The sequence below is a fragment of the Aspergillus niger genome (genome assembly GCF_000002855.4).
Source record: "Aspergillus niger supercontig An02".
Taxonomy (NCBI): Eukaryota; Fungi; Ascomycota; class Eurotiomycetes; order Eurotiales; family Aspergillaceae; genus Aspergillus; species Aspergillus niger.
Genome location: NT_166519.1, coordinates 79,538 through 93,471, shown reverse-complemented (window position 1 = coordinate 93,471; position 13,934 = coordinate 79,538). Strand labels below are relative to the sequence as shown.

At 50.1% G+C, this 13,934-nt stretch overlaps 8 protein-coding genes across 8 annotated transcripts; 5 read left to right on the top strand and 3 right to left on the bottom strand.

Annotated features, from left to right (window-relative positions):
• Positions 1-127: 127 nt before the first annotated feature.
• Positions 128-1,457, top strand: An02g00440 (uncharacterized protein; the record flags this gene model as incomplete). Its single annotated transcript, XM_059745999.1, has 6 exons — positions 128-134; positions 230-282; positions 540-669; positions 740-758; positions 864-901; positions 958-1,457. The coding sequence occupies 6 exons, from the start codon at positions 128-130 to the stop codon at positions 1,455-1,457; spliced, it is 747 nt and encodes a 248-aa protein (XP_059605946.1).
• A 101-nt stretch (positions 1,458-1,558) lies between these two features.
• An02g00430 (hypothetical protein) lies at positions 1,559-1,965 on the top strand (the record flags this gene model as incomplete). Its single annotated transcript, XM_059745998.1, has 2 exons — positions 1,559-1,774; positions 1,843-1,965. The coding sequence occupies 2 exons, from the start codon at positions 1,559-1,561 to the stop codon at positions 1,963-1,965; spliced, it is 339 nt and encodes a 112-aa protein (XP_059605945.1).
• A 9-nt stretch (positions 1,966-1,974) lies between these two features.
• An02g00420 (uncharacterized protein) lies at positions 1,975-3,994 on the top strand (the record flags this gene model as incomplete). Its single annotated transcript, XM_059745997.1, has 8 exons — positions 1,975-2,077; positions 2,155-2,262; positions 2,349-2,414; positions 2,455-2,543; positions 2,594-2,698; positions 2,905-2,971; positions 3,061-3,707; positions 3,800-3,994. 8 exons carry the CDS (start codon positions 1,975-1,977, stop codon positions 3,992-3,994), a joined length of 1,380 nt encoding a protein of 459 aa, XP_059605944.1.
• Positions 3,995-4,326: 332 nt separating this feature from the next.
• An02g00410 (hypothetical protein) lies at positions 4,327-4,731 on the bottom strand (the record flags this gene model as incomplete). Its single annotated transcript, XM_059745996.1, has 3 exons — positions 4,327-4,489; positions 4,589-4,660; positions 4,703-4,731. The coding sequence occupies 3 exons, from the start codon at positions 4,729-4,731 to the stop codon at positions 4,327-4,329; spliced, it is 264 nt and encodes an 87-aa protein (XP_059605943.1).
• A 384-nt stretch (positions 4,732-5,115) lies between these two features.
• An02g00400 (uncharacterized protein) lies at positions 5,116-7,005 on the bottom strand (the record flags this gene model as incomplete). The annotated part of the gene is made up of 2 exons (XM_001399141.1): positions 5,116-6,726; positions 6,790-7,005. 2 exons carry the CDS (start codon positions 7,003-7,005, stop codon positions 5,116-5,118), a joined length of 1,827 nt encoding a protein of 608 aa, XP_001399178.1.
• A 601-nt stretch (positions 7,006-7,606) lies between these two features.
• An02g00390 (uncharacterized protein) lies at positions 7,607-9,135 on the top strand (the record flags this gene model as incomplete). The annotated part of the gene is made up of 5 exons (XM_001399140.3): positions 7,607-7,777; positions 7,837-7,941; positions 7,994-8,367; positions 8,434-8,826; positions 9,030-9,135. 5 exons carry the CDS (start codon positions 7,607-7,609, stop codon positions 9,133-9,135), a joined length of 1,149 nt encoding a protein of 382 aa, XP_001399177.3.
• Positions 9,136-9,660: 525 nt separating this feature from the next.
• An02g00380 (hypothetical protein) lies at positions 9,661-10,224 on the bottom strand (the record flags this gene model as incomplete). The annotated part of the gene is made up of 2 exons (XM_059745995.1): positions 9,661-9,971; positions 10,056-10,224. 2 exons carry the CDS (start codon positions 10,222-10,224, stop codon positions 9,661-9,663), a joined length of 480 nt encoding a protein of 159 aa, XP_059605942.1.
• A 150-nt stretch (positions 10,225-10,374) lies between these two features.
• Positions 10,375-13,727, top strand: An02g00370 (uncharacterized protein; the record flags this gene model as incomplete). Its single annotated transcript, XM_059745994.1, has 2 exons — positions 10,375-12,470; positions 12,575-13,727. 2 exons carry the CDS (start codon positions 10,375-10,377, stop codon positions 13,725-13,727), a joined length of 3,249 nt encoding a protein of 1,082 aa, XP_059605941.1.
• Between the last annotated feature and the right edge of the window lie 207 nt (positions 13,728-13,934).

Sequence of the window (13,934 nt, the reverse complement as noted above, 5' to 3'; positions counted from 1 at the left end):
GGTCCTTATAAGTGTCCATATCCCAGTCCAGATAACGTCAAGGCTTTTCCAGTTACCCCTGTGGTGATAGCTAGATGTGGCGAAGTCGTCATGCGGCATTTCTCATTCCTCAAAAATTTTTATGGCCATGGAAGGTACTTGCTAATCATGTATCGCAACACCTTGGCGCAAACTAAGTCCATCCGAAGTTATCCATAACTTTAAAAGTCATACTCTTTACGTCTTGCAGCATTAGGTATTGGTTTCACACAAATGCCATATGACGTAGAAATGTCAATGACTGTAAGGGATGAGAAATTGTTACCTTGATAACGCTCAGAAGATGTACAGGATCATCGGGGCTACTTACGCAACATAATGCACCACACGACTAGCATTGACTGTTCACGAGCGAGACCAGGTGTAGATAATGTACATGTAGCTCAAGAGCATATAAATACTATGCTCTACGAGTATCTGAACTTTGTGGGCAGACCATGTCATCTTACTAGACTGCAGCGCAGGAGAACCACAAAGGACAGTGTTATATCGAGATCTAGTCATTAAGATTTGACTTTGGCCAGGATGCGGTTTCTATGGTAGGATCTATCCTTGCATCTTTCAAGCGCTGTTTCTTGCCACTGACGCTGAGCTTTGACAAGTTTACATGGGATTGGAAGCAATTCACGAGTAAGTAGAATCTTCGTGAATATTTGACATGCGTGTTTGGTGACACTCGCGCCTACTAACGATGTTACAGGTTTTCGAGCAACAAACAGGTAGCCAGTCCTCCTCTGTAATTGGTAGAGACGGCTTCGAAGACAATGCTCACCATAAGCAACTATCATAGCGGCACTGCGCTATGAACTAGGCGAAAGACACAGTTTCGACTTCCTTGAAGGCACCCTTCCATGGGAAGCTTGTAAGATGATCAACCCCAACCTGAGAGAGTTGGATATCAATGATTGACTTCATCAGCTGTGGAATCTATTATCGAAACGGGGGAGGCAACCTTCGCGTATTGCGACCCACACCAACCACAATCATGCTTGCAGGCGATGAACGACCTAGAAAGATACATTCGCGTGAAAGGTCCATACGATGGGGTGATGGCATTCAGCATGGGAACCTGCTTGGCCCTCACCATCCTGGTCGACCATGCTCTGAAAGGAGGCACGCAAGAACCTCCATTCAAGGTTGCTATTCTTTTCTCCAACCCCGAGAAACCCTTCAACATGGAATCACTGCGTCAGGGTCGGATTGAGCCATGGAATCCCCGTCCAATAATCTCCATTCCAACAGCACATATCTGGGGATCGACAGATTACCTGGGTCACAATGCATCTCTGGCTCCTCAGTACTACAGGAAGAAGAGCGAGGCAATTTTCGTGCATAAAGGGGGCCACAAAGTGCCTACTTCGGCAGAGGACGTAGTACAGATTGCTAATGTGATCCACCGGGCGATCGGCGGAGCATGAATAATTTGCTACACTGGGACGCCATGCAGAACATGTGAATTGATGATCTTGAGGATATCCTTCTCGTTGCTGTGATGATATCAAGTATATGAGGGGAAGAAATGGATGTCATTCGTAACTGTGATAAGCCGCAGCGTAGTATGAGGGCCCTTGCGTCCCTTCACATCAGTAGAACATTTCAGATGCTGCAATGGTCGCAATATGTCATTAAAGCAAGTTATTCATGTTTCGCGCTTTATGCACGTGGCCGTATCGGGTCTCATTCTTTAGGGTCTCCATTCTGGAATTACGGTACCTTCATGAGATGGTATGCAAGGGTCATTTTTGGTACAATCCCAAACCGGAAAACGGTAACACCACTAGATCTGGGACAACAAGGGGGCAGGGCTGCACTTCCCTGGTGGACTCCAAAACCGCGCTGTCTGTTGATCGGAAGGCTTTCATACTACGTTGTCTCACTTTCGAGGACTCTCGCTTCCTTTACAAATTGCCCATTAACTGGGCATAGCTACTTTCAATGGGCCAATACGATGTCACAGAGTCAGATGTTGACTCCGATGAGCAGGGTTGGGACGGTGGAATGAAAGGAGCTCGTCTCTTCTTTGGGGGAACTGGGTACGGTGCCCACTTCGAACCTCTCGGTCTATAACTAATTGTTTTGAATGGGCAAGGCTTTATGTGTCTTTCTTTCTGACAGGGCTCGAGGGCACGATCGTGAGTACCTCACTTGTTGCCATCACAGATGACCTGCGAGGATTTGGCCGAAGCAGCTGGATTATCACCTCCTATCTTCTAACGTATGCGGGTAAGGATCTTATACCCCAGGATTGCCTCTCGTACTTCTTGCACTTACCAACTCGTACTCAGGCTTTCTCATGATCTGGTCCAAAGCTGGTGACATTTGGGGAGTGAAGCCTATGCTGCTCGTCTCGTTGGCCATTTTCACGGCGTTCTCCGGTGGCTGCAGTCGTGCACGTACTCTATCAGACTTGTAAAGATCTACCCTTCCCAAACAGTACCCCATCGGACTATGCTGACTACTGGCCAGAATCATATGCCGAGCATTTCAAGGCATTGGAGCTGCAGGTATTTACAGTTTGGTCATATTCTCCTTGATTCGGATGGTGTTCAAAAAGCACTATGCTGCCGTCACCGGCTTGTCCGGGGTTGTATTCTCCCTTGGCCTCGTCTTGGGCCCCCTATTCGGAGGGGCGATTGCAGAAGATGGGAACTGGCGCTGGGTCTTTCTGTTAAAGTGCGGAATAAAACAAAGTACGGGACAATCCAGAATCTGTCACTAACGCTCCCCAGTGTTCCAGCCGGGGCTGTGTCCTGGGGCCTGATCTTCTTTTCAATGCCACCCAACTTTCCAGCGACATCTGAGATAGAGGCTCCAGCACCGCAGCCTTCTCAATTTTGGTCACAACAATGGTCGTTAATTCGCCAGGTTGATTTTCTTGGGGCATTCCTCGTACTAGCAGCATCGGTCTTTATAGTTGCTGCTTTGCAGGAAGGTAACTATGAGTTTGGTTGGGACTCCAGTGCAGTGATCATTTTCTTTGTTCTCTCCGGTATATGTGTCCCTTTGTTTCTGCTATGGCAGTGGCTCCTAAGTCGACGAGAACTTACCTGCCAGCCAATGTTGCCCTGGCGATTGTTGACAAATCGCCTGTTCATGGGGACTATACTGTATGTCTGGCCTGCTTCACGCGTCTCATGAATGGTGATATACTAACCAGTGGACTCGATATACTCAGTGGATCCTTGACCACAGGCCTCAGCATGACTGTGAGCATAGTCGAAATACCACAGCGATTCCAGGTCGTTAATGGCAGCTCACCGATCGGAGCGGGTGTCAAACTTCTCGCCTTTGCTGTCAGCGTCCCTGCTGGCATGATGTTCTGCTCCATACTCACCGGTCGCCTCCCAGTTCCTCTTGTTTACGTTGGCATTGGCGGTGTGATCATGCAGGTTGTCGGGTTCTTCCTCTTCTCTGAAATCAAACCAGAAACCCACATATGGCCTGGCCAGTTCGGCTATCTCGTTCTATCGGGGCTGGGCACTGGTCTTGGGGTTGCTGTATTTTATCTGATGCTACCACTGGTGGTAGCAGTCACGGACCAGTCCATTGCGCTGGGAACAGGCTTCCAGCTGCGCATGCTGGGCGGGGCACTTGGCATCGCAGCAGCCACGGCCATTTTACACAGCCATACTCGTAGCGGACTTTCAGCGTTGTTACCGTCAGATGAGGTGGATGCATTTTCCGTATCCACGCAACTGATCGATACCTTGACACCAAGTATGCAGTCTCAGGTACGGGAGGTTTATGCTGAAGCGTATAGCATGCAGATGAAGATGGTTGGGGGTTTCTCAGCTGCCCAGTTCCTCGCCTTGGGGCTTGTGTGGAAACGGCAAAATGTGCGAATTGTCAAACGATGAACGCAGTACCTGTAGGAATTAGATTATCGACTGCTTGTGCAGGAAAAGTCAGGAAGGAGAACGATTTCAGGACTGATTCATTATCCCTTGCGGAGTAACAGAATTTCTAGGCGGTGAATAGCGCCCCGCGACCTCTTTTCTCTCAGAGCGGATGAAAGGCCAAGTGACGCAAATATAGGGAGGTGGCATTGTGTGTGATGGGCATGACTGGAGTCATAGAGTCACCCAAGCATGTAAGATGAAGTTCTTTATCATATCCACAAGAATATGTTTTGTTCCTGAATTGGGCCGGCTGGGTATTCAATGAGCGTTGTATCCACGTTTCAGTTACAGTACACGGAGATATACTCCGCATAATGTCATCGATAGAGTTACATTCCTGCCTCCCGATGCTGCACAACGCGAAGGCCCGAAACTCTACGATAATAATTTACTCCTTCCTGTTAGGGCAAGGATCGTCTGTCAGATGATCTATTGTATTTTTGCATAGGCTTGCTCGGAGTAACCGTGCTTGTGCATCCCTCAGGCTGTATACCATGACACTCACCTTTCTGGTTGAATTCATCTCCTCGGCCACAACACTATCTGCACATCTGAGGAATTCATTGACTAAGATTCTCGAAGATTCGCAACGGCTGCATGTCCCTGAAAGCTCACTGACGGCTTAGCTCCCCTTAGAATGCTTATATCACCTCAGAAACGACCGTAGAGCTATGACACGACTGGCCCAGTCACGACTGCGGAGATCAAACCCATAAGATCCGCTTCCTCGCAACTAGAATACCGAGGAATTAAATCTGATCCACGCAGTTGAAGATGATGCCGAAGATCCCATCTCGACAGGAAGTTGAATCTGTATCATAGAATCAATTCTAAGGGTACCAGAATGGCAATTCGGTTCCCAAATGTCATTTTTGCTTCCTGTTCGGATAATAAATAGTATCGCTATGGGATTGTGCCGTCATTGGGATATGGAGAGGCCAAATACTACTACCAAGAACAAGACCTTGTGGTTGTATATATTCGTTACTCTCCATTCCGCACGAAATGACACTAATAACACAAATCCAGTCGCCATTTGGAAATCCTGCAACCTCTACTGGTACTAGTTTCAGCCAAATAACACTACCTGATATTTCAAATCTGCCATTTACACATAATCACATTCAAACGTCAAGCTACTCCTTCGGCCCTATGTACAACAATATTATCAACCAGGTCACAGCCCCCGAATTATATCAGCCGCCCGCTCAGCCACGGCATACGTAGTAGCCTGGATATTGCCAGCCGGCTCCAAGGGGAAGACACTTGCGTCCACAACACGCAAGTTCCGGGTGCCATGCACCTTCAGCTTGGAGTCCACAACACCGCCCAACTCAGCAGGCATCATAGCGCACGATCCCGCCGGGTGGAAGCAGGTGAAGAGACGCTCCTTGACAATCTCCTTGGTCTTCTCAAGGTCAGTCAGATCGATAGCCCGCTCAGGCAGTCGGGAACCAGGTTTCAGTAGACCCGCGAAGGGCTCAGTGGCGGCAATCTGGTCGAGATATTGGACGTGGCGGGCCAGAATCTCAATGTCAAGAGGGTGGGACAAGTAGTTCGGGTCGTAGATGGGCTTGTCGTCCGCATTGGCGGAACGGATATGTACGGAACCACGGGAGAAGGGATGGTTATGCAGGACTAAGATTGTGATGTAATTTCCCGGGAGAGCTTTAGCAAGGACGTCCGACATGGTGGTTTTGCCTGGGTTCATGTGCACTTGGATAGGGAGGAACATGTACTGTGCTGAGGCGTTGCGGCCCTCTTGAAGAAGTTCACGCTGGAGTGCGTATTGCTGCTGCTGGGCAGTTGGGGCATCCTTTATGTGCTGATCCAGGTGCTGCGTGAGGAGCTCTTCCACCTTCTCGCTTGATAGTCTGCCGTCGTGGTCCATCAGGGGCAGGTAAGCCATACTGACAGGCATTCCTGCTAGCGGTCCAGAGTGCGTTTCTTCGTACAGCTTGATCAAGGACTGCACGACATTGGGATCACGCGTAATATCTCCCGAGATCTGCCCATCTGCAACTTCGAAGCTGACGGCTGCTAGGCAGTGGTCCTGGAGGTTCTCGCCAACACCCGGCCGGTCAACGACCACCGGAATGCTATGCTTCTCCAGGAGGTCACGTTTTCCAATACCCGACAGTTCAAGGATCTGCGGTGAGTTGAGACTACCTGCGCAGATGATCACCTCGCGATTTGCCACGATTTCGCGAGTCTCTTCGCCCTTAGTCTTCACTTGCACACCGGTCGCAGTAGCGAGACCATCGGCATCCTTGGTCAGTAGGACTCGTTCCACCATGGTCTCAGCCAGCAGGTCCAGATTCGGTCGCTCTGCCACCTTCGGGGAGAAGTAGGCGCCAGCATAACCGCGACGACCAGTTGCTCCGTCGACAGATAAAGGGGAGGTGAATGCACCGATTTTACGGCCCGAGATGGGATCCACGTCAGTTCGCCAGCCCAGGTGACCAAAGGTTTCATCCCAAGCCTGGTTGAAGGGGCCATATACATTAGGCAAAGTGACAGGAATCGGTCCATCTTTGCCTTGGTTCTCCTGCTTCATGTACTTATCCAAAGAGAGAAAAGCGGCAGTCTCCTCAGAAGGTGGAGTGTAGGTGTGGAACTTGCGTAGGTAAGGAGCGATGTCCTCAGGCCCCCAACCCTCGTTGCCCAGCGACTTCCATGCGGCGAAATTGGCCTCAGACGGATACATAATAACGGAAAAGTTCATGGTGGAGCTGCCACCGACCACACGGCCACGTGGCTGCGCAATTTGTCGGTTGTTGACATGCACCTGTAACAGGGATTAGACAAGTGCCGGCATGATAAGCCTGAGGCTAAGACGACGAATCCTTACCTGCGGCTCACTCATATAATCCCAGTCGAAATCCGGATTCCCATACAATGTTTCTAGGAACCCGGGGGTCTCAATGCGAGGATCCCCCATGCGGTTGGCACCGGCTTCGATAAGGAGCACCCTCACATCGGCGTCTTCGGTGAGACGGGAGGCGAGCACCAGGCCACCAATTCCCGCCCCAACAATGATGTAGTCGTAGGATTTCAGGCCGGTCATGGTGAGAAAAATGTCAGTCGGCGTGTTTGGAAGGGGAGAAACAGGCAGGTCGGCAGGGCCACACGGGATGAAATAGGAGGCTTCGGTTTGAGACTCCTGCCTCGATGGGGCAAGTGCACTGACGGGTCTTGAACCAAAAGAGATAACGGTAGATTGGGATTGGCAATGCCACAGTGGAGCAGATAGAGCAGCCCCCAAACGGCCTTTGGCTCGGCATTTGGCCTGGAGATTGCTGGATTGGCCGTGGTGGAGTGAATGACAGCGGCCGCCGTTTGAACTAGTCGATTAGCAGCGCGGACTAGCCCTACTAACCAACACTACAGAGCGCCGCCGTCACGCCAAAGATCCTGGCGGGTCCCACTTCACACACTAAATTCACTGACCAGCCTGGAATTGACAGCGCAATTCCGAGCCTAGTCAACTTGGTGAAGATCGCGAGCCGGATCGTCGCTGTCTGGACCAGCAAGGCTTTTTGGACTGTGCGTTGCTGACTCCTTCAAGTACCACCAGCCTTGCACGCCCGTGTAGGATGAGTTCCAACCTGTCTGGTGAACTTCTTCCCCGTCACGGTTCCCATGATGCCCGGGGACAGGATACCGGCATGTCGATTCAATTCTACAATGTTTTCGCATACCCTATTGTGCGCGACCAGCTGATCGCCAATACCGTGCTGGTGGCCCTGAGCACGGTGTCAATCGGGCTGCGGTTCATGTCGCGCAAAATTAGACAAAGTAAATTCTGGTGGGATGATGCATTCATTGTGGTGTCTATGGTGCGATCACCTGTGGAACGAAAGAAGTGACTCATGCTTGGGACTGACTCGCACTCCAGCTGCACACCTATGGTATGCTCGCCATGCAGTACCACTATGCACGAGTCGGCATGCGCCACCACGTTACCGAACTTCCTGCAATGAACACGATCCTAATCTTTAAGGTTCGATGTGAAGGCTTGTCCTGCGCTTTGATCCCCCCGCTAACCGAACTAGATGCTTATCGTTTACCAAATCGTCTATTACAACGCCATGGTCACCGCCAAGTTTTCCTATTTGTTCTTCTATCTTCGCATCTTTGTGACACCTGGATTTCGCATGGCCGCTAGAGTGTGCATGGGCTGCGCAGGGGCCTACTGGCTCGGAAGTATGCTGCAGGTCTTCCTCATCTGTCAACCATTCGCGAAGAACTGGGATGCTACTTTGCCTGGCCATTGCGCTAGTATGAACGTCGCCTTTTCCACCATTGGGGCCTTCAACCTCGTCACCGATCTTCTCATCATGGCCCTGCCCGTACACCATATTTGGAAACTGCAGATGTCGACTGGGACGAAGGTGGCGCTTTACGGTATTTTCGGCGTGGGTTTGTTGTGAGTATTTCCGATGCGGTGAACATTGAACGCAGAAACCTGTGGATATTAATAGTTTGTTATTAGCATCTCGGCTATTACCATCATTCGTATTCATGTCCTTACCACCGTCGACTTCACCGACCTCTCATACAGCATGATCTGGGCCGCCTTCTGGAGTGTCACGGAGCCCGCACTAGCCATTACCAATGCCTGTGTGCCCATGATGCGTCCTGTTTTCAAGGCAGCATTTCCAGGTGTATTCTCCTCCGCTAAGAACGCCTACTCGTCGCAAACTGGAGCCCAGTCCGGTGCTTCGGGCTCGGCGTTCAAACGGATGCGGGATACGGAGAGTGAGATGCCTCTGACGCACCTGGAACCCACCAAGAGTGGCAGTCGTGGTGTGGAGTACGAGGCGTCATTGAATGATCGCTCGCAAGACGAGCATATGCCGAGGAGTGTGATTGGGGAGTCAGAGCGGTAGTTCGGCGTGGGAAAATCCAGGAACTTTTCGTATGTGTGTGACTGCATAATTCCATAACTTTGACATGTATTGGATCCTTATGCCTTGGGTACCTCCATTATGGACAACTCCCGTTTTCTGGCCCGGACAGACAGAGCCGTACAGACCAATGGAAAGTCATAATATCATAATTGAATCAGCAACGGATCTTGCCGTCAAGGTCTAATCCAGCATATTCGTACCACCCGAGCCCACTGCAGTCCGTTATGCATGACAAGTTCAACATCCTCTCTATCTCGGTAAGATCCTCTTCCCTGCTCACATGAAAGGTCCCCTCTTGAAGTGAGATTAGCTCTTCCCCGGGTGTGGGCATAGCGTCGGAACGGTAGACTCTCACACTCTTATTGATAGCCGATGCTGCATATACCTTTCCCGACTCATTCTTCGCAGTACAGCGAAGGTCTTCCACAAATTCATGCACCATTATACCATTTCACCAGTCTGGAGCCCCTGCCAGTAGGCCCTTACATCTGAAAGTTAGAACTTGTGGCCAGGCCGAAAATTCCCCATGTTTTTCTGGGCGAAATGTTTGGATAATGTCAAGTCCTTTCATGTGATTATGTTCGGGTGCCGAGTCTTGAAAGCTATACCCGTGGTTGCGTTTGAGGAAGAGCCAGTCTAATGTTATCGCCTGCCAGATGCCAGAGGTTTCTCATCGGTGCTGTTGCTTTCGGTCTTGTGCAATGCATACTGGTAATCGAGGTTGGTCAGTGTAGACGTATGGGAAGAAGTGGACATGATACTGAACAGACATAAGCATCGAAATTCCCGGTATATCGTCCGTTGTATAGTCAGGCAGTGCAGTATTGATGAACGAGAACAAGACGAAACATTCCAAGGCGCTTGATAGCTACTGACCTACCCATAGTGGCATCAATGGCGGATGGATAGGCATCCGTCAGCACGGGCCTCTTGTAGCCTGGTAGCCGCCGGGGCGATGGAGCAATGAGATAATTCAAACAATCATCTTCATGCGGAGTCTGCCGCAGCTTGGGATCAGACATTGTCGGTGTATTCGGATACTCGGCTCGCAAGTCAATGCATGTCTCTTGCCGCAGTTGACTATTGGAACCGCGCAACCTTCCTTCATGAAGTGCAAGCGCTGCCCGGTCAACGTCACTTATTGGTTGGCGAAGAGTGTATTCAAGCCCATGTGGTTACCAAAGGCATTAGATAGCCATGAAACTTCCGACCCTAGGTATATCTGTGAGAGCGTTCTCAAGTGACATGGCTAGGCAGTGATTAGGCCGTGACGAATACAACCGGCTGAACTGAACGGAGAAATTGGGCTTTTCCTTCGATAGGAAGAAAAGAATGATGATGCAAGTCACTTTAAATACTCCTCTTCCTGCCATTTTTCGCCTCGAAGTTCTCTCTTTCAATGAACCTCTGTATCTCGCCTTGGGGATCATTCAATTCATTCATCTGCTGAGGTCTCCCCGGAACCTACTTAGACGTCTGGTAGGCCCTCCCGGGACATTCACTGAACTACTATCAACCAGATCATGGTGTCCAGACTCGTCTGCCCGCTATGTGGGTCCTTTCTCGATCAAGATCGGCTGCGAAATGTCCCAAATCCCTCGCATTGGGGCATTCGCCTATGGTCCACGGAAGTCCGGGGACTTTATGCAGTCGACGATGACACGGGCCGAATCGCGGTCACTGGGGTCGGCGTGATACGCAACCACAATATCCTTCACGCATCAGTCGACCAGGATCAAGCCTATTTCGACGTGGCCGATTTTAATGCCCTGGACCTATGGGTGATCCGGGACTTTTCAGTAAATCGGGGGTGTTTCGCATTCCACGATTCATGTTGGAATTTGCTTCTCTCGAGGCTCCGCCAAGGCAATGCCTTCATAGACGATGCGACCATCTTGAGGTCGGTCTTCGACCAACTCTACTACAGTCCTGCCCCCGAAGCCCCTGGTCCAGAAGATAGTAGTCAGTACTTTGGATTTGCTGACCCTTGTGGAATATTCTCTCTGGATCAACTCGAAAGCATAAGGCGCGACGAGCGTGGCACTATTCCGCCACGAGGTATGGAGCCGGGAAGTGACGACGAGCGACATTTACGCCATAACACCTGGATTCAAGTAAGTGTGTTGGAGTCTGGGTACAATATTTTTAGCAGGCTACCGGATGAAATGCTGTTTGAGGTCCTTACATATTTAAGTTACCGTCAGGTCCAAAATATTAGACTCACATGCCGATATCTAAACTGGCGGGCAAGAAAGGCCAAGCTCCCTCAGTCCTACTGGCGGAGTAGATTTATGCTCGGCCAGGAGTTTGACTTCATTTTCCCCAGCCTCCGTACGTCACGGGACTGGTACAAGCTCTACGCCGGTACAAAAGTATATTCAAGGAGCAGTTCGCGAGCCCTAACCAATAGAAGGGAAATCTGCCAGCGATTGGAGCATATTGCATCTCTAGTTGAATTAGAGCCTACTAAACGGAATGGTGGGCAAGGTTTTAGCTATCGTCCGGAGAAATCTCGACGCAATATTCCTGTCTTGGTGGATATAGCGATCTCCACGCGGGATCACCTACGCGCAAAAGTCATGCTTTATTTTTCTGGCCATCTAACATCCGCCGAGGCACATTGTCCTTTGCAAGATGAATGTCTATTGCTTTACCGAAAGGCTCAGTCGCTGGTGGCTCTGCGAAATCGTCGTCAACTCCGAATTGGTATCTCGACTGTTAAACTTGGTTCAGGGCAATTCATATCCGGTATCAAACTGTTCCCGGCAGGTGATAGAAGTGGAATCAGTCAATCAATTGGCTATCCCAACCCAGACACTGAGGAATGGATTGACATACCTAGGGGCTCACATATCAGGGCTTTCGAAGTACATTTCTCCCCAGAAGGGCTCAGGGCAATTAGGATACTATGCGCTAATTTGGGAGAGTCTCACTGGGTTGGCAACCCCGACATTAAAGGAACAGCTCGCGGCATACTGTCCATTCCAGGTGGAAAGGAGCCGTACTATCTGTTAGCAGGTTTGGATCGGTTCAAAATTGTTGCACTTGGGTTTGGCGAAGTGGCTAAACCCTATAAGCATGCTCCGAAACCACTCCATTCTTCCGCGGCCAACACCCTCCCTTCACGTGCCGATTCTCATCTGTGGATGCCACCTGTTTCACTGCACATGAGTTCATTCATCAGCCCCCTGCTCCCCTGCAGGGCCTCTGGGCCCTTTAATCCGCTATTGAATTTTGACTTCGGTAGCCGAAGGGGTCTTCGTCTCAGGGACTTAACAACTCTTGAATTCCATTTGAGATTTCACCGCCATCCACTTGTTGGGATGGTTGCACGCTACTCTCATGGCAATGTTGTGAAGTGTGGTGTCGTTGGCGAAAACGTGATGTCCTTTTTCTTAGATAGCTCGAATGGAGAGCGTATCACGCAAATAAGGGTTCTGAGAGATAACCGCTATCATACCCGAGCCGTTCGCTTGGTCGGGCTTGAGGTCCGTTCTACATCGTCTCCAAGGTTTCGCCACCATGCTGACCGCGGTCTAGGTCTCAACCAACTATGGACGAACCGCCACGTTTGCCCCCCTCTTCCATCGTCTCAATGCATCCGTCCGAACAATATCAGGTGTGCCACCTCGGCATACCATCACTGGAATTGTTGTCCAGCCAGCCGTATGTAGAACCCTCTCCATCCGTCTAAACAGCAGCTGAATAAAGACAGGCATACAGAAAGTATTTCGAACAACTCCGAATTCATTCTCAATTCTGCATCGCCCTACCCGCGAGTCCGCACAATCTGGACCGCGAATGTCATCGGGTACCGGAGGATCAGATACAATATGATCTGATGTTGCACCACAATAGTAGCGAGAAGAACGATATGAAATGTTACCAAACTTATGCATCTCTCAAGGGAGTTCGCACAATCACCGCATCTACAGGCAATACGCACTATTCTCGCTCTAGGCATTGGATCACTGGTTTGAAGATTGAGTATTATAATCACCCCAGTCCAAATGTTGTTGGACAATGGATACGTCCACTACACGGTGAAGTCCTTGAATTGGATCCAGGCGAGGAAATCAAATCGATTACTGTATGGGTCGGTTTCGATAGTTTCATTTCCCAGTTCCCTGAGTTGAGTACAGGTAACATCGCAGCCATATGGATCGACGCGGGGATGCACAGGGCGAGGTTTTCCACTCCAATCTTCCAGTCCGGCGCAGTCATACAGTCTCAATATCTACGTGACGCTGACAAGGAGCTGACGGCTATCTCATGGGTAGTCAGCGCGGAGTCGGATAGGGTTCGCGCAGTCATGTCCCCATACGGAAGCCAGAGATCGCGCACTCTCATGCCAACCTTGTCTCCGCCATATGACCGTGTACGGAAGCTTTACTTCAAGAGACAAGACGGCTCTTCCCGGGGAAGGAAGATTGTCAAGGCAGAAGCCTGTATCTATGGGGATGAAATCTCTGGACTGAGATTCACTTATCAGTCACGCAATCAAGCGGCCGTCGGTGATACCCGTAGCGGTATGACCCGTCAGGTCGTGGAATTTTCCAATACTGATATTATTATGGGCTTGTCAGTGAAGACGTCCGGTACTGCATTATTGAAGATTCAATTCGAGGTCGAACGGGACGGGACGCAGCGATGTCTCAGCCTCGGAATCCCCAATGATCAGAGATCGCAGTGTGACCGGCATCTTTACTGGGGAGATATACCAGCCAACGTTGAGACTGCAGGCGACATATTTGAGCAGGAACCAATAGATAAAATTTATAAACCACCGAAAGATTCGAAGCTTATTGGGATCTATGTGGATTGTGACTGCATCTCTGAGATCGGCGCCATATACGAGCCTGAACGTTCGCAGTGAATGTGGAGGCAACTTACAAGTGCATTCGTGGCCACAAATAACCTTGCTCTTTTGCTCATTTAGACGGCGTTAGACAAATAATGATAGAACTCCGAAGCCTTTCAATATCTTTAGTATACAATCCCGGCATGTTGGTTACGTAACGGAGCCGAAACGGGAGATGTTGACGATATTGAGTACTTCGGAATGAGGAATCTTCGAGCGCTT